Raw genomic sequence first — 26,020 nt, 5'->3', positions numbered from 1 at the left:
AGAATATGTATGCTTCTACAATTTGTGAAACTGGAGTTCGGAAAACTCAGAAAATTAAGCACAAAGGTTGTTTTTCACTTTTGTCAGACCTACCATGAAAAGTCCACAGTTGAGCCCAGAAGTCCCTAAGCAAGTGATTCCTCCGAGAGTTAGTTCTGACTTCCTACTCAACAAACCACTGACGCAAGAATGAGAGGCGAGAGGCAAGGCAGGGCCTCAGGTGTTATCTGGCTATAAAAGCAAGTCATTATCTACCACATTCTGTAACAATATTATCAGCCTAGACACAGGACCCTTAACACCCCGTGGTTTTATCTCAAAGAAGCTACCTCAATACTTAAAGCACTTACTTCTTCAATGTTTACAAAAACAAGTACTTTCCTTGGATGAAAACTGCCCTGCTGGGATTGCCTTGGGGATGACCCAACAATTAAGGTAGGACAAAAGGATGATACAAGAAGTATGAGGCGCAAGACAATTTAAGATTTAAGACAGTGTTTTACAATCCTTTCTGAGTTACTGGTATACTTCTGAGATTATTACAATTCAAATGCTGGTTTAGAAAGGTCAATCTGGAAACTTGCAAAAACTTTCTAATTGTGGCACTTTCCACTTGGTCACCCTTCAGTCTCTGTGGCTCTTGTAACAAGTAAGTTTACTGCTCGTTCTAGGCTCTCTACAAGCCCTTCCTTTCTCCTCTGTTCCAGTAAACATTCTCTGCCTTTGGTATCATCAAATTATTCACATTAAATTATGTCTCAGCTGCAGTAAGTTTTAGCCCCCTGAGCAATGCATCACGTGGCCACCACTTAGTTCAACACTCAACTTGAGGTATCATGATGAGTTCACACTACAATTCACAATATGAATCCTAAAATACATTTTGTATCTTGACCAAAATGTAACATATTCCTGTGAAGGATGCTGCTGCTGCTGCCAAGTCACTTCAGTCGTGTCTGACTCTGCGACCCCATGGACTGCAGCCCACCAGGCTCCCCCATCCATGGGATTTTCCACGCAGGAGTACTGGAGTGGGGTGCCATCGCCTTCTCCGTGTGAAGGATGAGTGTCATACAAGTTAAGAAGTACTCTCTAATGACTGACTCCCACAGCTCCTGCCTCATCCAAAAGGGAAGACAGTTTTGCATATAGATAAGGAACTGAGCGTGTTAAGTAGAGACCTATGTCCAACTCTGGGTCTGCTGCGCACTGTAAGACCTGTGAAAAGATAATTGTATCTACCTTACAAGGTTACTGTGAGGACAAAAAAGCATATATAGAAGCATTTTATAAAAAGTGCTATACAAATTTAAGTTATGATTCTGCTTGTGGATTTAACTGAAACTGTTCTTTCAAGAAGCTGGTTAATAAAAAATAAAATTAGAAAAGAAGCTGGTTAACTCCAACATTAAGAATATCATTCACTGGGACTTTCCTGGTGGCACAGTGGATAAGGATCTGCCTGCCAATGCAGGGGACACGGGTTCAATCCCTGGTCCAGGAAGATTCCACATGCCTCAGAGCAACTAAGCCCGAGAGCCGCAGCTACCAAGCCCTCGTGCCAGAACTAGACTGTGTGCTCTGGGGGCCGCGAGCCACAACTACTGAAACTGCTTGTTGCCACTACTGCAGCCCAAGTGCCTAGAGCCTCTGCTCTGCAACAGGAGAAACCACGGCCATGAGAAGCCGGTGCACCATTACAAAGAGTAGCCCCTTCTCGCCGCACCTAGAGAAAGGCTTCGGGAGGCAATGAAGACCTAGTACAACTAAAAATAAGTTAACTTTAAAAAAAAAACAGTATCACTTGCTTACAAGTTTGCCAAAAATTTTTTGAGTCAACCTCAAGTCACTGAAAAGCCTTATCTCTTTCTATTGCTTAAAAAGCAAGCAGAGAAAAAAAAAAAAAAAGCAAGCATAGTAGCACTACCCTATCAGGGGCATGGTAAGCAATGGTAGAAATGAAGAACTATGTACACCCACAGTGAATGGGGCAGAGCTACTTTATTTCATTAATTGAAATGAAAAGTAAAACTCAAAGGTCAAAGTTTTCCAACGGGTATGAGAGGAAATGTTATGAATATCCCAGGTATAATCAAAATTAAACACAATCTTCCTTGGTGGCTCAGACTGTAGAATCTGCCTGCAATGCAGGAGATCTGGGTTCAATCCCTGGGTCAGGAAGATGCCCTGGAGAAGCGGATGGCTACTCTCTCCAGCATTCTTGCCTGGAGAATTCCTGGACAGAGCCTGGCGGGCTACAGTTCACGGTGTCACAAAGAATCACGACTGAGCGACTAACTCTTTCATAGCCAGTTCAGAAAGCTCAGTTATCGTCAAAGTGTTTTTCATGCATTAATCCTCATGGCATCCCAAGGATGAAAGAAATTTAATTCTCATATTCTAGTTACTTACAACCACAGGAAGAATCTAAATGGATCAAGATGTGTAATTTTGATAAGACAGGCCAACAAATATTTCATCAAATGTTAAAGATCTACCATATCATCAGCACTGTACAAGACACAAAGTGTCTAACCGATGTGGCCTATCTTACCTTGAGCAAGACCTCCAGCAAGCTCAACCTTGTGGTACACAGATATGAGTAAAGAAACATTTCTGAATAATGGATAACAGCGATTACAGAGCAATCACCAACCCTTATTGCCAGGACCCGCCAACTTACTTCAAAACAGACGTAAAATTAAGATGTTCTATTGAGAACACTTTCCTGACAAGTGTGGTATATGAGGAAGAGGGGGAAACAGGGAGCAACAGTGTGTTGTTTTAAGTAAGATGGTCAGAGAAGGCTTCAATAAGGTGACATCTAAGTAAAGAGCTAAACAAAGAGAGTCAAAGACGCACACTTATGGAGGGGAAAGGCTCCACCAAGCAGAGGAAGCCTCTGAGCGTAGGATTAATGTGGGTCATACCTGCTGCATTCTCCACACACGTGCTAGACTTTCCCCATGGATGTAAGATCTAAAATTTGTAGTCTCTCTCCTCTCCACCTCCCACTCCCGTACCTTGCAAAGCATCATGAAAATCTCAGTTCAAACATGTATTAATTTGCTTTGTTTCATGTTCAGCTGGACTAAAACTCCTTGAGGACAAGGACTGCAGTTTTGTCTCTCCAAAAGGGCCTTGCAGAAAATAGCACCAACCATATTTCTGGACTTCCCTGGTAGATCAGGTGGTAAAGCGTCTGCCTACGATGCGGGAGACCCGCGTTCGATCCCTGGGTCGGGAAGATCCCCTGGAGAAGGACATGGCACCCACTCCAGTACTCTTGCCTGGAGAATCCCATGGACGGAGGATCCTGGTGGGCTACAGTCCATGGGGTCCTAAAGAGTCGGACACGACTGAGCGACTTCACTTTCACCATATTTTTAGCACTTACTACCTGCCTCCTATTATATTAAGTGTTTTACATATGTAATCTGTTTAACCATTGCAATAGGTGGGCTACAGTCCATGGGGTCCTAAAGAGTCGGACACGACTGAGCGACTTCACTTTCACCATATTTTTAGCACTTACTACCTGCCTCCTATTATATTAAGTGTTTTACATATGTAATCTGTTTAACCATTGCAATAATATTGTGTTACTAATTTTATTCTTCCTATTTTACAAAAGAAACAAAGACATGGAGAGGTCAAGCTAAGGTTGCATATCTTAGAAAAGGCAAGGCTGGGATTTGAGCTAAAGTCTGTCTCTCAAAGTCAGCAGAAAGTAGAGGTTGCAAACAAATATTTGTTGAATTATCCCAATCACCTGATATGTGCTGATGGTCAGTTCAGTTCAGACGCTCAGTCTGACTCTTTGCAACCCCATGAATCGCAGCAGGCCAGGCCTCCCTGTCCATCACCAACTCCCGGAGTTGACTCAAATTCACGTCCATCGAGTTGTCACCCGAAATGAACTGAGGGTGGAGACCATGCCCTAGAGGTTTATAGGGTACAGTGGGGAGACGGACTGCCCCTCCTTGCTGAGGTTCAGCAGCAGGCATTTCACACTAAGCATCTCATTTAGTCTGTAAAAACTCTTAACTTGTAATTCTTCCATCAGAGATTTGCCCCAAATGTCACCCACCCTCAGTCGAAGCACAAATCACGACCTAATTATTTAGGTCACCTTATTTAGGCCGATGGCAGATTATGGAGGAGAATCCAGGTCTCAAGACTATCCACGGTGATCCATTCCCGCAGTAGACAATCATAGATGGTAAATGATTTATCCTGGTTTCGCTGGAAATTCTAAACAGCAAAAGCTCTGGAATAATTTTCAATCAAAAGGTATGTATTGGACATCTATATGTCAACCTTGTAGGCTCAAATACCATCGCCTCCACATACTCGCTTTGTGACAACGCGGTGGTCGTTTCGCCTCCCAAGGTGAACTCCCTCATCCGTAAAAGGAAAATAATAGAACCCACACACCAGACAGTAAAGTCGTCAGCAGTAAATGAGATGTTGGCACGGTGTCTCGCGTACGGTGGGCGCCTACTAATTATGGCCCTTCCTCTGCCTCCTCCGCCCCACAAGCTTCGGAGTTCACCCACTTCCACCAAGCGACAAGATATCCACTCGGCCAAAGGCCCGCACGCGGTCTCCGGTTCCCCAGGCCGGGGACAGCCGCATTGTCATACCTGCATAGAGTCAGCGCTGACGATCTCGCCACCGAGCCGCTGGCCGAGCTGTAAAGCCAGGGTGGATTTGCCGGTGCCCGTGGCCCCGAGAATCACTACGAGAGGTAGTGTCCGCTGCAGGCTCTGGAGCCCAGGGCCCACAGACACAGCTCTTGCAGCCGCAGCCGCGGCCATCTTGGAGACGTCTGCGCTTGCGCCGGATCAGCTGTCCCCATGGCAACCGTCAGTGCGCCTGCGCGGCCCTCGGGCTCTAGAGGGAAAGGGCGGAGGGAAGGAGGAGACAAGGGACTAAGGTCCCCAAGCTCAGAAGCTCCTGCTGTGACTGCCATCAACTAGCTAGTGTGAAAACCTCAACTACCTCCTCTCTTAAATGGGAACACATCAGCCGTATCTAAAATAGATTTATACCTATTATTCTTTTTTAAACTAGCACCCACTTCTTTTTCTTCATAGCCCTAATTATAGTATGAAATTATGTTTTGACCTCTATTGTCTGACTTTGTCTCCAGACTGTTAGTTCTGTAAAGGCAAGGAACAGATTCTGCCTGGGACATTACTGTATCTCCAGTACAGTGGGTGCCGGTGTGCGTGCTAAGTTGATTCAGAAATGTCCAACTCTTTGCAACCCTACTGACTGAGCGACTTCACTTTCACTTTCCACTTTCATGCATTGGAGAAGGAAACGGCAGCCCACTCCAGTGTTCTTGCCTGGAGAATCCCATGGACAGAGAAGCCTGGTAGGCTGCAGTCCATGGGGTCGCACAGAGTCGGACACGACTGAAGCGATTTAGCAGCAGCAGTAGCAGCAGCAGCAAGAACTTCAGCCGGCCAGGCTCCTCTGTCCATGCGATTCTCTAGGCAAGGGTACTGGAGTGGGTTGTCATGCCATCCTCCAAGGGATCTTCCTGACCCAGGGATCCAGTATAGTACCTGATACCAAAAAGATACCCAATGATTTGTTAATGGAGAGAATGGCTTGCCTACTTAGTGCTAACAGCCAGTGAGCTCAGAGGTGTGATCTTCTTTAGGATCAGATCTTCCTAGTTCTCAGGAAAAGAGGGCTGCTGTTATGTTTTCATCCAACAACTCAAACTCAGACACAATCAGAAGACAAAACAAAATTTGTCATCTCTTTGGTGAAAGGATGCAAGAGATGGGGTGAGAACAGAGAGAAATGGAGAAGGAAATGGCAACCCACTCCAGTGTTCTTGCCTGGAGAATCCCAGGGACGGGGGAGCCTGGTGGGCTGCCGTCTATGGGGTCCCATAGAGTCATACACGACTGAAGTGACTTAGCAGCAGCAGCATGAATAAGTGCCTACTTCAATTGTGAATTAATGATGGCTTAAAATATTACATTTTTGCAAATAAAACTTAACACTGAGAGCTGCTTAAGAGCAGGAATACCTTTGTTTTATTCTTCTTGGGATCCTCCGGTTCTTAGTATGGCTTCTGATTTAGAGCAAGTGGAGGTTAATAAATGTATAAATGAATTTTTAAAAAAAAGAACAGAGAGAAAAATAAGCAAGTAAACAACCTACAACTTACAAAGAGGAAAAATAAGGAAAGTAGAAGGGATATAGTAACAACCCTCAGATTAAAGTAGGGATGGGGAAAAATCGGGTCCAGAGAGGACCAAAATTCTGAAGACTCCACAACCTTTAAGAAAGGGCTTTGGGGGGATTCCCTGGTGATTCAGGCATTAAGATTCCACACTTCCACCACAGGAGGCAGGGGTTGGATCCCTGGTCTGGGCATCTGGATCCTGGGCACCTGGTCAGATGAGCATGGATTTGAATTCCAACTCTGCCACTTATCAGCTGAGTGACTTCACACAATTAGCTTAGCCTTAGTTTTCTCATCATTAAATACCTCTCAGGGTTGCCATAAGGAGAAAATGAAGTAATGTCTGAAAAGTGCCTGCTACAATGCCCTGGCACATAATAACCACCATTTGTTGAACACTTTGGGTTATTATAATAGTAACACCCCATCTGCCTCACTAAAGAGGTAAGAGCAGCCGCCTAAGGGTAGAGAAATTTCCAGTAATGTGTGAAAGTGCCTAAATACCTATTCTACTCACCCCTTGTTAGCAAGTTCAAGAGTTCTAATTGCTTTCTCCCTGGGATTACTACTTGGCTCTGCCTAGCTCTCAGGTCACGTCACCCTTGGGCCAGAGGAATCACCCCTGGATGGTTACAACATGTGATAGACCTGTCTAGAAATGACTGCCAATAAATACATTTCTCAGTCACTTGGATCACTACTGGCATAATGGCTACTCTTGCAAACCCAGCGTCAACCTTGTAGTCACATGTCCCAGGGTCCCCTGTACCTCCTTTTCTCAATCCAGCCTGCTTTGATCAAAAGCCTTGTTCTCTCCAATTTGTGGTATCCGCCTGGGGCCGGTTTTAAAATCGAGATGTGTGGCCACATATTGGCAGACAATCTCACATGATGGTTGTTAACTGTAGAGCCTTTGCCTGGAGATTTTCTGAGGGTACAGTTACCTTGACAACCACCAGAAAGAAGGAAGGCCAGAGAAATGATGCAAATAAAGCAAAAGGGAGGCTAATATCATGATGACAATCTGACCATGACAGAGGAGGCCCACTTACAGATGGGAAAGCACTGTCTGAGTCATGACCAGGTGACTGTTGTGAGAGAAAGAGAGAGAGAGAGAGGAAGGAGGGGGAAGTGGAATTTACTACTGAGAGACCAGAAGAGGGAGAGGCTGGTTACCGAGGCAACAGGGGAACAAGGAATGAAAAAATGGGGCTTCACCACAGCAGTAGAAAATTGCTTCTAACCAAGCAACACAAGGACTGTTGCTATAGAAACAAAGAGAACAGGGATCCTATAGACCATGGGGAGAACTATCACTGAAATACTGAGCAGGAATTTCATTCTGACTCCTAAATCAGAATGGAGCCTGTAGTTCTAAACAAATGAGGAGAAGGGAGAAGTGAGGGGAAAAAATAAAAATCATACTATTTCCATTCATTGTAATTCTAATTCTGCCAGCCTCACCAAAGGAGAATTGGAACATATTTTTAAATTTCTCTAGGCTGTTTTTTTGGACCTAGGTCTCCCTAATGATCTTCTGAACTCGAAACTATACTAAGAATAGTTCCTTAAAGATAACCTGTAACTTGAAATCCTAATTGGAGAGATTAAGTTCAAGTAAAAATTGGGAAATTGAAGTCTATGATCAAGAGTTAGTAAGTATTTCTAAGAAACAATGTGCTCAGACATGTCCAACTCTTTGCGACCCCCATGAATTATGGCCCCCCAGGCTCCTCTGTCCATGGAATCCTGGAATGGGATGCCCTTTCCTACTTCAGGTGATCTTCCAGACTCAGGGATTGAACCTGTGTCTCTTGTGTCTCCTGCATTGGCAGGCAGATTCTAGCACCACCAAAACCCTCTAATGGGAGCACTGCAGGGAAATAAAGAAACAAAAGGTGACAAAAGGGAGTCAGAAAAGCTATTTGTAGTCATGCCCAGGTATTAGCCCTGACCCCTCTCTGCTTTGTATGAGGCCAGATGGGAAGCAGCTCAACCTATTCAGAAAGACAGCTCAAGAGGAAAGGCAGTCTCTCACTTAAAATGTATGTGTATATCTAGAGCTGGAGGATTCAGAAGCCCATCTTCAATATATTCCACTGCTTACCGACTATTTGGAGTAAAAAAAAAATAGTTTAAAAGGCAAAAATGCAGGCTTTCCTGGGGGCTCAGTGGTAGAGAATCCACCTGCCAATGCAGGAGACACAGGTTCGATCTCTGATACTAGAAGAGCATACATGCCACGGAGCAACTAAGCCTGTGCACCACAACTATTGAGCCTGTGCCCTAGAGCCCACATACCACAACTGAAGGTCATGCACCTGGAGCCAGCATTCTGCAACAGGAGAAGTCACCGGAGTGAGAAGCCCCAGAACAGGCAACTACAGAGTAGCCCCTGCTCACCCTTATTAGAGAAAAGCCCGCACAGCAACAAAGACTCAATACAGCCAAAAATAAATAAAATTATTTCTTAAATGCTGGGACAGGTTCAGTCTGGAAGAGCACGTCTAAAACGCAGAAATGAGACACTAGGGAGACGAATTACTTGGAGGAAATACTTCCTGTCTGCCCTTCTTTAAGTCCACAGTCTGCCACCTAACTGTCACTGCCTGTGTATGTGTATGCTCTGTCCTAGGGCAGATATAGCCTGGGCAACATCTATGTTGCCTTACCTTACCGTTAGGAAACTGAGATCAGTACGGGGGGTGGGATGGGCGCGGAAATGTGGCTGAAAAGGAGGAGTGCAAAAAGGTAGAGGGAAAATCTGGACAATGACCCAATTAAAACAATTTTTTTTTAAAGAAAGAAAGGTAGGGAGAAGCCATTAGAGTGGAATGATTATTCAAAATGGAGCATCCAGAAAGTTTGAACTTTCTGGAGTTCTAGAGGATGCTGCGACATTTACGACAGGAGGAGGAATGTGTCATGAAAGGCCTGAAGCATCTGTTTCTAAAGTAAAAGAAGAAAGTTGGTTCAAAGACAAACACTAGATTTTTGGTACAATCCAAAGTGCCAGAAATTCCCTGGCGGTTCAGTGTTTGGGACTCCATGCCTACACTGTCAGGACCCTGGGTTCAATCAGGGAACTAAGATCCTACAAGCCACATGGTGCAGCCATAACATTTTATTTTAAATCACAAATTAGGGGGACTTCCTTGGTGGGCTAGTGGCTAGGAAAATTCACTCCCAATGCAGAGGGCTCAGCTTCATTCCCTGGCCAGGGAACTAGATCCCACATGCCATAACTGAGACCCAGCACAGCCAAATAAGCATTAAGAAAAAAAAAAAAATCACAAATTAGGTATTTCCCCGGTGGTCCAGTGGTTAAGAAACTGCCTTTCAATGCAGGGGACGTGGGTTCAATCCCAGGTCAGGGACTAAGATCCCTCATGCCTCAGGGATCTTAGCCCATGTGCTGCAACTACTGAGTCCATGTACCACAATCCAACTCAGCTAAATAAAAAAATATTTTTTTAATCACAAATTAAAAGATAAAGTGCTTTGCAGCCTGATCCCCATCCTAAATTAAAAAAAATGTTTCCTGCAGGGATGTTTCATGATGAACTTGGTGCCTGTATTTGTTTCCTCAGGCTAGCATAACAAATTACCACAAACTGGCTTAAAAACTGGCTGGCTTAAAACAACAGAAATATATTCTCTCATAGTTCTAGAGGCCAGGAGCCCAAAATCAAGGTACTGGTAGTACGGGTAGAACACTCCGTGCTTCCCTCTAGTGAAGAATCCTTCCCTACCTCTTCCAGCTTCTGGTAGTTTTTGGAAATTCTTTATATTCCTTGGTTTTCAGCAGTGTGACTCTAATCCTGCCTGTCTCACTCTAAGATGACTGTCAGATGACTCTAAGATGCCTGTGGCCATCTTCTCTGTTGTGGGTGTGTCTCTGTCCCCACCTCCCTCTCTAGGATCCTAGTCATTGGATTAGGGACCATCCTAATCCAATATGACCTCACCTTAATTTGATGATATTTGTAAAGACTCTATTTCCAAATAAGGTCACATTCACAGGCTCTGGATAGGCATGAGTTCAGTTGGGGGACAAAATACAACCCAGTACAGTGCCTGTGAGTAATTACAACACCCTCCATTGGTTTGGTGGATGTCTGTTTCCATTACTGTTTCCATTGGTGATTGGCCAGCTCAAATCTGGGAGTATCAGAGTGCTCAGAACAAGTGAGGGGAAGAGAGTGAAATTCACCATGTTGTAGGATTTATGTTGTGTTATAGAGTTTTCTCCAGAGCACACCAGAAGAAGGAAACTTCTGACTCAGGGAGGTTGAGTGATTTGCCCAAACATCACATAGGTAGTAATCCCAAGTTCCTGTTCGCAAAAGGAGCTCACTTCCTGCCTTCCCATATCGCCAAGGGAGCCTACACATGCACAGGGATCCCCAAAGGCTGCAAAATCAGAGTAGGGAGATGCAAAAGGAGAAAAGATGCAGAGCCATCAGAGGTCCTTTCTGTTTCTAATTTCATGGCTTCTTCAAGCCCCCTCCTCTGCTTCTCTGGCCCTTTCTCCTTCCTGTGACTTAGCACTGTGGGCCTTCATCAGCTTTGTATCTTGGTGAGTCTTAAACCTGTATCTTCATTTCAACTGCCTTTCCAAAGTTTTAATGTCACATTTCCAACTTCCTGTTGGGTGCTCTATTTTGAATGATCCCACCACCTCAATCTCAACTGTGTCCCAAACCACAATCGGTTTCTTTTCTTGACTTCCCTATTTCAAAGAATCACAGAGGATGTTTGTGGTAAAAGGATCCTTTTAGAAATCTAGTGCAACTCCTCTTGTTTTACAAAAATGAGACTACCTGGCCTGAAAATCAGACCAGATCCCTCCCCAGATTTCACATAACTTGCCCAATCCTCTCTTCCCCATAGCTATTCCCTTAGCTTAGAACACCTTCCTCCTCTTCACTTAGCCAAATACTACTGGGACTTGTAGTTCCAGTTAAAGTCACAGTATCTCCAACAAGAACTCTCTTGATGACTCCAAAGTGCTCTCTTCCCCTTCTGAGGCTTGCAGCCCTTGTTTGAGACACATATTGACTTATTCTGTGATCATGTTTGCATGCTCATAAACTTCCATTAAAAAAAAAGAAAAAAGCAGAGACATTACTTTGCTGACAAAGGTCCATCTAATCAAAGCTATGGTTTTTCCAGTAGTCATGCGTGGATGTGAGCTGGATCATAAAGAAAGCTGAGCACTGAAGAATTGATGCTTTTGAACTGTGGTGTTGGAGAAGACTCTTGAGAGTCCCGTGGACTGCAAGGAGATCCAACCACTCAGTCCTAAAGGAAACCAGTCCTGAATATTCATTGGAAGAACTGATGCTGAAGCCGACGCTCCAATGCTTTGTCCACCTGATGTGAAGAACTGACTCATTGGAAAAGACCCTGATACTGGGAAAGATTGAAGGCAGGAAGAGAAAGGGATGACAGAGGATGAGATGGTTGGATGGCATCACTGACTTGATAGACTTGAGTTTGAGCAAGCTCTGGGAGTTGGTGATGGACAGGGAGGCCTGGCATGCTGCAGTCCATGGGGTTGCAAAGAATCAAACATGACTGAGCAACTGAACTGAACTGAAACTTCCATAAGGAACCATCACTTCATATATCATTGTTCTTAGTATGTGGCAGGAACTATTCTGAGCACTTACATACAATAATTTATTTTTAATCTTTTCAACAGTCCTATGAGGTAAGTATTAATATTATATCTATTTTAGAGAAGGAAACTTCTAGGACTTGGAGAGGTTGAATGATTTGCCCAAACATCACGTAAGTAGTAACCCCAAGCCCATGTTCTTAACCATTATACTATGCCATCTATAGCAACTTTTGTGAATATTTTTATATCTCCACAAGACCTGGCTCTAACCCCTTATTCCAATATTTTTCTAAGTGTGACCACAGGATTCCATCTTCCTCCTTGCTTATCAGCAAGGTAGATTCTTGGCCCTGACCTACTACATCAAGGTTTTGGGGGTTTGTTTGTTGTTTAGTTGCTAAGTTGTGTTCAACTCTTTTGCAACCTCATAGACTGTACTAGTGGAGAAGGCAATGGCACCCCACTCCAGTACACTTACTTGGAAAATCCCATGGATGGAGGAGCCTGGAAGGCTGCAGTCCATGGGGTCGCTGAGTGTCGGACACAACCGAGCGACTTCCCTTTCACTTTTCACTTTTCACTTTCATGCATTGGAGAAGGAAATGGCAACCCACTCCAGTGTTCTTGCCTGGAGAATCCCAGGGACGGGGGAGCCTGGTGGGCTGCTGTCTATGGGGTTGCACAGAGTTGGACACGACTGAAGCGACTTAGCAGCAGCAGCAGTAGCAGACCGTACTAGCTCACCAGACACATCTGTCCATGGGAATTCCCAAGCAAGAATATTGGAGTGGGTTGTCATTTCCATCTCCAGATTCTTAAGACTCACCCAGGTGTGAGGATCACTGTCTGAACAAAAATACACATTAGAGGATTTAATGACTGAATGGAGTCATTGACTTCAGCTCAGTTTGAAGACACTGCAGTGCCCAGTAAGGACAAATAGAGGGCCCATATGTGCAACAGCGTCACGGACTCCCACCGCCTGCCTGCCATGGGGCATGGAATGCTGTGGACCAGTCAGACTCAGGTCTTTGCCCTTCTTCCCTTCTCTGCTCATCTCAGTCTCCCAAAATCCTGGCTACTCCTTCCCTGATGATTTATTGCCTCTTGAGGCATTAATACATCTACCCCAGATTATTTTAAGTACTCCTTCTGGGAAGATTTCTTTTACCAATCCCTTCTATCACCTTTTAAATATGACTAATTGGTGTTCTAGGTGGGGCTTGCTAAATGGTTTAAATAATACTAATCATTTACTAAGCACTTAGTATTGCTCACAACAACCCTAAGAAGCAGGTGCTATGGTTTATACTTGTTTTACAAATATGGAAGTTGGGACTGGGAGAAGTTAATAATTTGTCGAAGGTCACAAAGCTGGAAAATGGAGAGCTTGATTTGGAACTGAGCTCTGTTGGTTGTGGGAGGTTACCTAACCATACTACTTCCCACAAGTTTAGAGGTGATTCAACAGTTACTTCTTGGGCACCAACTTGACCCCTGGCACTGAGTATTAATTGTTTAATAACTTACCTGATTAAAGACCTTAAGATCATATTTAGGTTTACTCACCAAAAGAATGGCAATCTTAATACAGGCGCGTGCATGCTCAGTTGCTTCAGTCATGTCCAACTCTTTTCAACCCTATGCGTTATAGCCCACCAGACTCCTCTGTCTATGGGATTCTCCAGGCCCGAATACTGTGGCAGGTTGCCATGCCCTCCTCCAGGGGATTTTCCCAACCCAAGGATGGACCCCTCATCTCCTGGGTCCTCTGCATCGCAGGCCTGGTGGCTCAGATGGTAAAGAATCTGCCTGCAATGCAGGAGATCCAGATTCAATCTCGATCCCCCGGAGAAGGGACTGGCTACCTACTCCAGTATTCTAGCCTGGAAAATCCCATAGACAGAGGAGCTTGGAGGTCTTCAGTCTGTGGGGTCCCAAAGAGTAGGACACCACTGAGGGACTAACACTTTCACTTTCCTTTTTTTACCCACTGAGCCACCTGGGAAGCCCAATGTTAATACAGTTGATCCCTTTAGCAGCAGTTCTAAATAAAGACATTAAGAGCTGTCCACCAAGCTTAAAGTAGAAATGTCCACACCCCCATGGAACTTTAGCTGACGTATTTAGAGACCTCCCCTTTACCCTCCCTAGTCACCCAGTCATCAGTCATCTCCCACTGGTTATCTTATCCTTCGAGTCCTCTTTCACACTCCCTATCACCTTCCAGATCAACAAAACCATCCCCACCCCCCACCTGCCCTCACCGCCTGCCCCTCCACTCCCCCGCACCCATCCCTTCTCCTTCTAAAGTGCATATTCTGAAATATTCTGACTCCAGGGGCACTTAAGATAAATTCAGCACTTCTAAGATAGTTCAACCTGTCTCAGTCCCCCTAAAATAGCTACCAATAGGGGCAGGAGTTAAGCACTCCATTTAGCCTTTGATTGTCTAACAGAGCAGATGGCCTTTCTTTCCCATGCCACGTATGTCTTCTCAGCTGTTCCTTATTATCTACGTCCACATCTTTGGGAGGGGTATGTAGTCCCTTAAGTGTACTATTCAGAGGCAAACCTAATTTGCAGAAATTTTTCTCCGAAATCCAGGAATAAACTCCTGGCTATTTTCAGACAAAGATAGAGGTAGGAGTCTGCAGAAGTGAGCTAGGAAGGAGCTTAAAATACTTCACATTCCAGAAACACCCTTTCTTCCCCCCAGGAGATGGCTTTATTCCCACTCCTTTCTCAGCAGAGTTTCAGACTCAAAGGAACTGAAGCTTAGAGTCAGGCAAGTCAGGCAGTCTGCACTAGCTGTCTGGGCTCAGACAAATGACTTCAATATCTCTGAGCTCCAATTTGCTCACCTGTGAAATGGGGCTGATACCATCCTTTCCTCCAGGTTACTGTGAGAATTAAACTATGTAAAGCAACATTAGCATCAGCTTTAGGCCCTGTACCTAGGAGTTCTTAGGATTTTACTGAGCACTTGTGAATTTTTTCAACGTCTAGTAAAGGGAGAGAAACCCCTACAAATTTTCTTAACAAATGGCCTCAAAAGCAGAATGGGGACTTCCCTGCTGGTCCAGTGGTTAAGAGTCCATCTGCCAATGCAAGGCACATGGGTCTGATACCTAGAAGATCCCACATGCCTTGGGGCAACTAAGCCCATGCGCCACTACTAGTGAGCCCGCGCTCTGGAGCCCATGCACCGCAGCAAGAGGCCACCATGATGAGAAGCCCTCGTACTGCAACGAAGAGTAGACACTGGTTGCACAACTAGAGAAAGCCAGAGCACAGCTACAAAGATCCAGCACAGCGAAAAAAAAATATGTTATACTCAGTGGGAACAGAGCGACTATAACTAAAAGAGGGATATGGAGTTTTAAGGAAAGTATCCCAGTAATCCAAGTCTGTTTTTATCAAACAGCTATTTATGCCCTGGCTTTGGGGACCTAGAGGTCATAGGGGTGGAGTGGGAAGTTTACCTGACAGAAGACAGGTTTTGGGATTTGGATTCTGATCTGTGACCTTGAGCAAGAAACCTGTCTGGGGGACTTCCTGGTGGCCCAGTGGTTAGGACTCCATTCTACTGCAGGGGGCATGGGTTCCATCCTTGCTCAGGGAACTAAGATCCCGCAAGCCACAAGGTGTGGCCAAAAAACAAAAACAAAAAAACTGTCTGGGCTCTAGTACCAAGTGGCAAATATTGCTTACTTACCAGGTTGTGATGAGAGTCACTTTGTAAATGCAAGGAATTTATAGTAGCTTTTGGACTCAGGCTTCGTAGGAATGCAGGTAGGCAATATCGACCCAGGTCTCAGCTGTAAGGCAGGATTACATGAGATACAGTGGCCTTCTCCTACCATGATGCTCATGGTTTTTCTGACCTGCACCTGTTTTCCTTTCCTAGTCCTAGAAGGGGCTTCTCTGGGGCAAGACGAACCTACTCAACCCACAAACGTGGCAGAGTGGCTGGTCACGGGCCATTTGCTCCACTTCATCCCAATAAGCAGCAGGCACAGTGGCCCCAAGGAGACAGTTCCAGCAAGCAGTTAGGTGATGAAATTCCCTACTTCCTCTACACATCGCATGGTAACAAAAGAAGCTGATCATTATTATGTGGTGGTGAAGACCTCTGGCTCTAGAAACAGGCAGAGCTGGTTTCAAATCCCTTGAACTCATTTACTTACTAGCTGTGTAACACTGGGCAGTTATGTTTCACTCTTAGAACCTTGGTTCCCTCTTCTGTAGTCCTGGCACATGATTGGTGTGGTCTAACATGTAGGAAGGAGCAAGGTGTTTAGATATAGGCAGTGCTCCATCAGGAATGGCTATTACTAAAGTCTCCCCTCTTGCATTTAGAGAAGTTTCTGAGAACTATGTTCCTGTATTAATCAAAGGAGAAAGAAAAAAAAAATCACATTATATCACCAATTCTCATAAAATTTTTAAAAAGACATCCTGCAAGGGAAGTCCCTGGTTGCCCAGTGGTTAGGACTCTGTGCTTCTATTGCAGGCGGCTTGGGTTTGATCCCTGGTCAGAGAATCAAGATCCTGCCAGGCAGCGCATGCACACATGCTCAGTAGCTTCAATCATGTCCGACTTTTTGTGACCCTATAGACTGTAGCCCTCCAGGCTCCTCTGTCCATGGGGATTCTCCATGCAAGAATACTGGAGTGGGTTGCCATTCCCTTCTCCAGGGATCTTCCCAACCCAGGAATCGAACCCACATCTCTTCTGTCTCCTGCACTGGCAGGCAGGTTCTTTACCACTAGCACCACCTGGGAAGCCCACAAGGCGGTAGGCATGGTTAAAAAAAAAGGGGGATTAAAATACCCATGGTAAGAAAAGTACCACCTGAAAAGATTTAAGGCTTTACAGTTTAAAAGCAGCTTAGAGTCTGGTGGTCCAGTGGTTGAGACTCTGCACGGTCACTGCCAATGGCCCAGGTTCAATCCCTGGTAGGAGAACTAAGATCCCACAAGCCTTGCAGCTGAAAAAGTCTACATTTAATGCCTGCCAATCCCTGTGATAAGCTTCCCTCGTGGCTCAGTTGTAGGGAGTCTGCCTGCCAATGCAGGAGATGTGAGTTCGATCCCCTGGAGAAGGAAATGGCAACTCAATCCAGTATGCTTGCCTGGGAGATCTCATGGACAGAGGAGCCTGGCAAGCTATATAGTTCACAGGGTTGCAAAAGAGGTGGATGTGACTTAGCAACTAAATAGCAACAATCCCTTGGGAAGTAGCATTTATCCCCATTCTACAAGTAGGGAAACTAGGGCTTTCAGGTAAAGGTAAAAGGCACAGGATGAATTAATGGTGGAACACCAGGATTTCAAGCCTTCTAAAATACAAATTCAGCACTCTGGAATTCACAAGACAATTTTGTGTTTACTGAGTACTAAACTTACGTTGTTTAGACATGTTTGAAATGGCATTTCAGGAACCCAGGGTGGAGTGACCAGGTTAGCAACATGGTTAGAGATCACTTGTGACTACCCTAAAAAACAGTGTCCCTTGGTTCTGGGGGACATGGTGGGCATAAGCTGCCCCCCACCCCCCCACCTCTGACACATTTGAGAAATCTTTTATTAGAAGATGTCCCAGAAGGCAACATTTTAAAATCAGGCAATCAGTATTCACAACTAAATACAAAATTTCAGGTAAATCTACCTTTTAAAATAAATCAGACTTTTGCAACAGAATTGCCCCAGAGTTTTTTTTTTTTTCTTGTACAAAAACAATTAACACCACTTTGCAAAAGGCATACAAAAATACAGTATTAAAAAAAAGACTGCTCCCAGCATAATACCCAACAGCAGCTTATAAAACACAAGCTCTTCAGGTGAGACATCAATAACCTACATCCCACCTGTTCTCCAAAGACAGTTCCCGAAGTCAGTTGGCTCCCCAAAACCGTGCTCCAGAAGCAGGGGGCTTTTTGCAAGTTCCACTGGGGTTCTCTGAGGCCAGGAAGCAACCTCAGGAACAGACCATCATGCATAACAGGTTTAGAAGTAGCAGCTGGCTTCCCAGAGCCACATATAGCACTCTAGAATTCTTCCCTCCCCCATTTTCAAACCCCCATCCAGTACGCACCTGCTGCCCTGGGCAGAGTGCTGGAAGGGCCGATCTTTCTTCCAGGCTAGACTTAGGGGCTGCTGAGGTTGCCCATGTGACACTTGTTGGGTTAGGTGACTTTCTCAGCCCAGAGGCTGTGCCTGGAATCCACCTGGAGAGGCTGAGCCCAGTTGGGTAAAATCCATCATGGTCCACTGAGCAGAGCTCCTGGAAGCTTCTTAAAAACCCACCAGGAAGCTAATCCGCCTTCTGGAGCACTGGATGAGTCCCAGCGGCTCTCCCAGTAAGAACTGCAATAAGGCCCAGATTCTGGGAATGGGATTCTGACTCATGTCAGGCTGGCAGAGGGCCCAAGGGTGGCTAGAGGGACAGGAAGCTCCTTGGAGTTGCAAGAGAAGCACAGGTTTGTATGGTTCTAGCATCACCGACTCAATGGACATGAGTTTGAGTAAACTCCAGAAGTTGGTGATGGACAGGGAGGCCTGGCGTGCTGCAGTCCATGGGGTCACAAAGAGTCGGACACGACTGAGCGACTGAACCGAACTGAGTAGAACTTCAAACTTATCAGTCAGGGGTTGAGATGAGAGGGAGGTGGGAAAGAGGAAGTGGTACAGCTCTTCCCCTTCAGGTGCCTGACATCTGCTTTGAGAGGATTTCCAAGATGGAAAACACCTGGGCAGGGAACACGTTCGCATCCAGGACTCCAAACCTTCCCCCAGCCACAGGCTGGGACCCTTGCCCTGTGTCCTGGGGAAGTATTTCAGACCTGTGGGAAATAGCCTTAGAGCCCATTGCATAACAAAAGTGGAAGGAAACCAAAAAAGTTCCTGGTGAGGATGGGATGGTCTCTGCCCTCAGGGGAAAGGGCCCGGAGGGCCTTGAGACAAAGAATCTAAGAGGCCAAGCGCTTTACAAGTTCTCAAGATCGCAGCATGGAGAGTGGGAGGAGGGGTGTCACCTAACATGGGAATACATGTTAAAGGTTTCTGACTCCTCAGCTACTGTAAAGTGTCTGACAGTGAGGTAATGGTCCCTGTTGATCAAATCTGCGAGCTCGTCTTCACTTAAGACAGCTCGTATGTCTCTTGGAAAAAGGAGCCTGGGGAGAGCATCCAGGCCCAGCTGTCCTAGCGTCACCCCAGAGACACCAGTGGGAGCATCCTTTCTCAGTCTAAGGCTCATCCGCAGTGTGAGATTTCATGCAGGCTGGAGCCCCCTGACAACGTCCACCACCTGTTGCATAGCATCTGTCAGGCTTTTCTTCGGAGCTAGTGAGCTCAACAGACCCCAAGTCTCCTCAGTGCTGCCTGCCTGAGAAGCCAAAGGTGCCAGAGAAGCCACTGCACTCCCGCAAGTCAGGGCAGAGGGAGAACCGGGTTGCAAGGTTTCCAAGAATGCGAGCCCTTCTTGTGTGTGCAATGCATTCTGGGAATCTATTGTCCAGGCCACCCCACCTGAACCGAAATGTGCAAATTCCTAAGGGGGAGAGGGGAGGTTAAAAAATAAACTTGGGTCTCTGTGAAGACAGAGCAGTCAGACTTTGGTCAGTTAGTAGCCACTGAGGTACGCGATTCTCTTCTGCAGCTGTTGCTGCCGACACCGGAGCTGCCTTTTCTCCGTAGCCATCCTCTTCTCAGCTCCCACTAGGGCTTGCAAGTATTCCAAGGCCTTGCTCAGGATCACTACTTTGGGGGCCTTGGAGCAGGTGGCCAGGGTAGGGACCTGATCCCTCAGGGCCAAGAACCTGGAACGGAGGTCATTCCGCCTTTTGCGCTCCAGGAAGTTATGGTTCTTCCTCTTGGTTACGTCCTCAGTGTCAGAACTGACAGGTTTGGGGTTGCAGGGCTGGGAAGGCTCGCTTTCTACAGGTGGGAGACTCACAATTTCTTCATCTGCCTCATCTTCCTTTTCTTCTGGTGCTTCTCTCTCCAGACCGTCTTCACGGGGCCCTGGCTCTGGAGCCTGTCCTTGGGAGCAGCTTTCTGGAGGAAAGCGGGCAGCATAGTTGTGCTGTTGTTGATGGATGGAGATGTGGAAGTGTTTCATGCAGGGGTCCAAAGGGTCTGCTCGCACCGTGATGGTGACTGGCTTCCGGACACCCAGGGACTGCCTCTTCTCCACTGTCACAACGTCAATTTCTTCACCCTCTGTCCGAGAAGAGAGATCAACAGAAGAAACACACCCCATGAGAAACACATACACAGACCCTATGCTGGAGTTTGGGAAAGGAGGTGACATCTTCCCAATTTTGATATAAACAAATTCAAGTGGGGAGAAAGACAACTGATTCAATTGTATCAAGGCTAAGGGTGGTGTGAAGGAAAGGAAGGGAAATAAGCAAGAAGGAAAATATTCTCCAATTTCTCTTTGCACAGCAAGGCTTAGATAAGAACAAAAGGCAGACCCAAGCCAACAGCCCCCAGTCTGCACAGGCTCTCCCCTCCCCCTCTGTCGGGATGGAGAAAAAGAGCTATCGGCCTGGGACAAAGTTTTAACTATAAAGATCTTCCCCAGTCGGGCTCTTTCATACCCCATCAGAATTGTAAATGAGGGGTCTGTGGGCAGAGCTGCCCTTTGTTCCAGCCCAGCACAGCCTGCACTTGGGAATTGTTACTTTTCACAAGTTATAAATCCTATTATTCCCCCACCTCTCTATTCTGCCATCCTTTTCAGCAGAAGAGTCAGAGAAGGGAGGGCTACAACCCATCCCTCCTCACCCACAGAGGGGAGGGAAAGGGTTTCCCTTAGGAGCATTTTGCTCCTGGGTTCAATGGGTTTCTAAAGTCATCCATCATTTATAGGTCGCCTGCCCCACCCACTTCCCTGGACCAGAAGAGGATTGGATTTGTAATCGCAGGTCGGCAGAAGCCGCAGGAACTTCACAAAGGTACAAAAGACCATTTCCAAGCTACCTGTTCTAGGGGGTCAGGAGTTGGGGCGCAGGAGTTGAGCGGCAAGGGAATGTCTTGATACAGGGGCCAAAACACTAGCAACACCTGGACATGCCTCTATCATTCCCTTACTCCAAGATCTCTTAGGTTACCCCAACCAGGAGAGGGACAATTAGGGGAGAACGTTACTGCTCCGCACTGTTTTGCAGCCTCCACAGAGAAGGCCACCTTTATGCATTTCAGCCTGACAACAGAAGAGCTCAGTTCTCAGCCTCTTTCGCAAATCACGAAGCTTGAGCCCCTTTGTCAGGAAGGCTTCCATTGTGTGGACAATCGCATTATTTCTCCATTAATAAAACCTGACCATTCAGCCCTCCTGGCCCCAAGACCTGTGATTGGCTGGCTGAGCTGAGTTTGGAATGCGGTCTTACTCAGCCCCGAGCCCCTATTGGCCGAGCTTTGCCGTCAGTCACTCTCCCCACCCCCCTCATTGTTTGCAATCTGTTGCATTTTGTTCTGGGCCATGTGGCCTGTGAGTGAACCAGGAGCTTGCAAACAGGTTCAGGGTAAAGGGCAGGTTAGAAAATGATTCAGGAGGCTTCCCCACATCCCAAACCTTTAATACTTCAGAGTTAAGCCCCATAGCTGGGGCAGGTTCTGCCTAAGAAAAAAATGTGAGACACCATTCTCCTTTTCAGAGAAAATGTCTAACTCTACCTAGACAAGGACATGTCCTCAGCTGGATGATCAGGTCAAACTCCCTAACATGCAGAGGGAGAAACAGACCCAGATCAGCCAAGTCCACACAGCACCTGTATAACATTCTGGATCTAAAACTAAGATCTCCAGATTCCCAAAACAATGCACTTTCCACTCTACCATATCAGCTTTTGCAGAGATACATCTTTATTGGTTTCTTGATCTCAAAGTTCCCATTCCAGCCATTAAACAAACAAGGTCTTGGTGTAAAAAGCAAGCAGGTTAAAAATGACCTTAACAAAAGCAAGCAGGTTAAAAGTGAACCGGGAAAATTTTTTTTTTTACTTTTAATTGTGTTTCCTTCCTTATGTTCACCATTAAGTGTATGACAACCTCCAAACCCATTCCCCAGTTCCCTCTAAATGGTCACGTAAATTATTCTTAAAAGCTACTTGAGTTTTCAGTCCTGATTTATCTGACACAAGCCTCAGTGTGCACCCTATAAAACACCCTCCCCAGTATTTCTCATGGGCACCTCGAAGAAGAGGTTAGGTTAAGAATGACATAGTCTGGTGGCACAGATGCAGCAGGCTGTGCTCAGTGAGATGTACACCTGCATTCAAGGATGGGGCAGGGGAGCCTGGAGCTCCATATCTGTGACCCCCAGCACTAACCCCAGAGCTTAGCACAAAGTAGAGGCCAGTGAACATTTGTTGAATACAAATGAAGCAGCTGAAAGCCCTCAGATGAATTGTTCCTAGAGGAACACCTTCCCACCACAGGCCAGAGCAAAATGGCAAGATGTACCACTTCTCAGATAACCAATAAGTTCCTCTAAACACCAGAGAAGTGCCTGGTTGGGATGGAGGATTGAGCAAAAGAAGCTGGCTGGATGGCAGGAAGCTGGCGTTCACTTCTGGCGATTTCCTATTTCTAAGCCTCGGTTTTTCCATCTGTTAATAGGGAGCAGTCATTCCTCCACTACTGTCTCATGGGTGATGGTGAGGATGAATACGTGGTAAGAGGTGGGGATGGAGGAGGAGCCATTATTGTCATTTTAAAATAAAGCAGGCAGGAGACCAGGTTTTTTAAAGGATGAAGGCTTTGGCTTTGCACAAAAGGCTTCTCAGCTTCTCTCCCCAAGGGAGTGAGTTTCCCAGAGAAAGAGACAGCAACAAAAAAAATTTAAGTCTGGAGTGACCCTTAAGGGACCCCTTCCAGCCTTCGGAGGGCAGAAATCCCCTATGGTCCAATCCCCGTATTGTTCTCCCTAAGCGCCAAGCCTCACCCTGTCTCCCTTGTCCCCTGGGGCTCCAATCATCATCAAAGGGACGCTGGCTCCCACGCCACTTCTTCAAACTGTTTACTAACACTCCCACGTGCCAGACAGACACCGCTGGGGGCTACACCGGCAGCTTCAGCCGAGGAAGAGGGAGGTGGCGGAAGGGCTTGCGCAGACCCAGTTGCCGGACCTCAGCGGCAGAGGTTTGGCCACCCATGGGGTGCCCTCTCTTGGATGACCCGGGGCGGTCCTTACCCGAGTCGCTTGGGCTCTCGGACCCCGAGCAGGCCTGGGTCTTGGGCTCGCCCAGTGGACAGGGGGCAGCGGGCGCCGGGTTGCCGGCTTCGAGGCTGGGAGCGCAGTCCGGGGCGGCGGGCGCCTTGGGCGGGTTCCCCCGGGGCGCGCCAGCGGCGAGCCGGTCGCTCACCGCTCTCTCCAGCCGTTCCCGGGCCGAAAAGCCGCTCCACATACAGTCTCGGCGGATGATGGAAGCGTAGTTCCTGCCCCAAGCTTTCGAGTGACCCCGGGATTCTGCATCGTCCCCGGCGCCCCCTCCGGGCCACGGCTCCGGAGGACCAATTCCGGGGCCCGCGTCTCCGTCGCCGGGACCGGAGCTCCAGGGCGGCGACGTGGGGGGCGACGGCACGAGCTCGAATTTCTTCCAGATGTCCTCGCTGGGCGCCGTGGAGCGGTAGAAATCCTCTCCGCAGTCATAGTCGTAGAAATAGTGCTGGTACGAGTCGAAGTCCATGTCCGCTCCCTGCGGGAGGGAAGGGGGACGTGCTGACCCAGGTGCGGGCCCAGGGAGGGAAGCGTCCCCCGGCCCCCCAGTACAGCTGGCTGCCAGGCTCTCGTACCTCTCCAACCTCACAGCTTGGAGCCCGCGCCCTTCCCTAGCGTCCCGGGCAGCCCGGCCCCGGGTCAGCGTGCCTGGGGAAGCCGCTCACAGCGCGCGGACTAGGCTGCAGGGAGCGAGTTCAAAGCAAACTTTGCCAGCGCCGCCCGGAGCGCAGCTCCGAGGGCCCGGCCGGGTCGGGCGGGGGCGTGCTGTGCCCGGAAGGCAGCCTGCAGCCCGTCCCCCGGGACTCGCGCCCGTTCCCAGGCTGCCCGCAGCCTCACCTCGCTCCCGCCACCGGCCACCTGGAGCGGACCGGCTCCCCGCCCGCTCGGGGCAGCGAAGCAGCCCGCACACTTGCACATGCGCGCCACCGAGTGCGAGGCCCGCACACAGGCGTTAGCCCCCCAGCGCGCGCTCCCGCCCCCGCTCGCGCACGGCGGCCCGGACGCTCCCGAGAGCGGCGCGGGAGCGCGAGATGCAGGCGCATTGTTTCCAGGCTGCCTTATATCTCGTCGCGCGCCCGCGGCTCAGGGACAGGGGGCGGGCCCTACGGGACCAACCCCGCCCACGCCCCGCCTCCTGGGTCGACAGGTGGGGGCTGTGGAGTCCCAGGCCCATCAAATGAATTGCACAGTGGGGAGCGCGGAGCTGGCGGCGGGCTGATGCGGCCCGGCGGTCGCCCGGTGGGGTTGTGACTCTAGCGAGGCTCAGGAGGTCCTCTGGAGGCCGAACGAGAACGGAGCTCCTTGAAGACTCTGGGTTCAGGAAAACTGCTCCCTGCTCCGCGAGCCTACTTCCCCGAGCTCGCCCCGTTTAGTTCTGGTACATCTGGCCCGCGAGAGGTGAGGTAGTAGGGTGCAGCCGCACTTCCACCGCGCCACCTGGTGGTCCTCAGCCTTAAACCCCAGCCCTGTCCCCGGCACTGTCTTCCTCACCCTTGGGCCCCCCTTCATCAGCTTGGTGTTCCCAAACCTGGACGGACCTCAGCGAAGCAAGGTGGTGAAGATTCCGGAGCCTGAAATTTAAACTTTCTGAGCTTCAGTCTCATCTATAAAATGAAGGGATGGTAATACCTCACAGGACTGTTGTGAGGATTTAAGAAGATACAGTAGGGAAGGGAACTAAGCCAGGAGAGGCAAGCAGAACAAACTTAGCCCCTGGTGTGGGTGATAAGGAGAATTTTCCCCCAAGAACAGATCAAGGCGATTCCCCTCCCTCAAACCACACACAAAACACTCTGTATGAGCTGTTCTAATACAGGAAAGAATGGGAATTTGGAGTCTGGAAACTTCATTCAAGCCTTTGTTTTGCTACTTGCTAGCTCTACAGTCTTCGGAGAAGGCAATGGGACCTCACTCCAGTACTTTTGCCTGGAAAATCCCATGGATGGAGGAGCCTGGTAGGCTGCAGTCCATGGGGTCGCTAGAGTCGGACACGACTGAGCGACTTTCACTTTTCCCTTTCATGCATTGGAGAAGGAAATGGCAACCCACTCCAGTGTTCTTGCCTGGAGAATCCCAGGGACAGGGAAGCCTGGTGGGCTGCCGTCTATGGGGTCGCACAGAGTTGGACACGACTGAAGCGACTTAGCAGCAGCAGCAGCTCTACAGTCAAGTCCTTTGAAGCCTCTATTTACTTATCTGTAAAATGAGAACCTCAATTGTAGCTGTATCTCTGGTCAAGATGATGGACATATAAACCTTGTATCCTCTTCTATGCAGACTTCCTTCAGTAGAAGAGGAAAAGCTAAACTATGGGGTATTCTATTCAGACCAAGGAAAGTAACCTGGGGTAGCAGCCAATACATCTAGAATGCTCTAACTGGCCTTTAAGGTCTGGTCTACAAGCAGCAGCCCGATTACCTGCTGTCTTTCTCTCCCCCCCACTGTGGTCTAAGAACACCAAACTACTCACTGTTGAAATCCCAGCAGAGGGATGTGAGATGTGCAAGGAGTTCAGTGTGGTTGGAGCATGAGACACTAAGCATGAGTTGATATACAAGTTGACAGAAAAGGAAAGAAAGATGACAGCCTCAGTTTTGCATATGTTAGCTCGAAGGTGCATGTGGACATCTTTGAAGGCAGCAACTAGTTCTTACTAGCTTTGCAATTTAAGTACATAAAACAGCTTGTGATTGAACTTACTAAGTGACTCAGCCAACCAGATTTTATTGAGAGAGCCTGTATGTCCTGCTTTGTGCTGAATGGAAGGCACAGATCAGAGAGGTTCCAGGTTGGTTGCAGCCCTGAGGCAGAGGGGTTGGAACTGTCTTTTGCGAACTTGTTCTCTGGTCTACAGATAATCTGAAATGGTTGCTGTAATAGTCCAAGTTCTTGGTTACAAAAGACAGATACATTTAAGCAGAAAATCATTTTGCTGGGAAGATTTGGG

At 47.6% G+C, this 26,020-nt stretch overlaps 2 protein-coding genes across 3 annotated transcripts in view; both read right to left on the bottom strand.

Annotated features, from left to right (window-relative positions):
* The window catches only part of TRIT1 (tRNA isopentenyltransferase 1), a 44,964-nt gene extending 40,117 nt beyond the window's left edge, over positions 1 to 4,847 (bottom strand). Inside the window, exon 1 of the mRNA XM_027537699.1 lies at positions 4,647 to 4,847. Within this exon, the coding sequence (XP_027393500.1) occupies positions 4,647 to 4,820 (174 nt within the window). The 5' untranslated portion in view covers positions 4,821 to 4,847. The remainder of the gene's footprint in view (positions 1 to 4,646) is intronic.
* Positions 4,848 to 17,209: 12,362 nt separating this feature from the next.
* On the bottom strand, positions 17,210 to 24,119 carry MYCL (MYCL proto-oncogene, bHLH transcription factor). 2 transcript variants are annotated; one of them, XM_027537696.1, is made up of 3 exons: positions 23,911 to 24,119; positions 23,047 to 23,551; positions 17,210 to 20,066 (listed from the first exon to the last, which is right to left on the bottom strand). In XM_027537696.1, the coding sequence occupies exons 1-3, from the start codon at positions 23,989 to 23,991 to the stop codon at positions 19,468 to 19,470; spliced, it is 1,185 nt and encodes a 394-aa protein (XP_027393497.1). In that variant the 5' UTR covers positions 23,992 to 24,119; the 3' UTR covers positions 17,210 to 19,467. The 2 variants fall into 2 exon arrangements, with proteins under 2 accessions (XP_027393497.1, XP_027393499.1); XM_027537698.1 differs by lacking the exon at positions 23,911 to 24,119 and adding an exon at positions 23,649 to 23,902.
* Positions 24,120 to 26,020: the final 1,901 nt, after the last annotated feature.

Source organism: Bos indicus x Bos taurus, chromosome 3 (assembly GCF_003369695.1).
Source record: "Bos indicus x Bos taurus breed Angus x Brahman F1 hybrid chromosome 3, Bos_hybrid_MaternalHap_v2.0, whole genome shotgun sequence".
Classification (NCBI taxonomy): Eukaryota; Metazoa; Chordata; class Mammalia; order Artiodactyla; family Bovidae; genus Bos; species Bos indicus x Bos taurus.
This window is presented reverse-complemented; position numbering and strand designations above follow the sequence as displayed.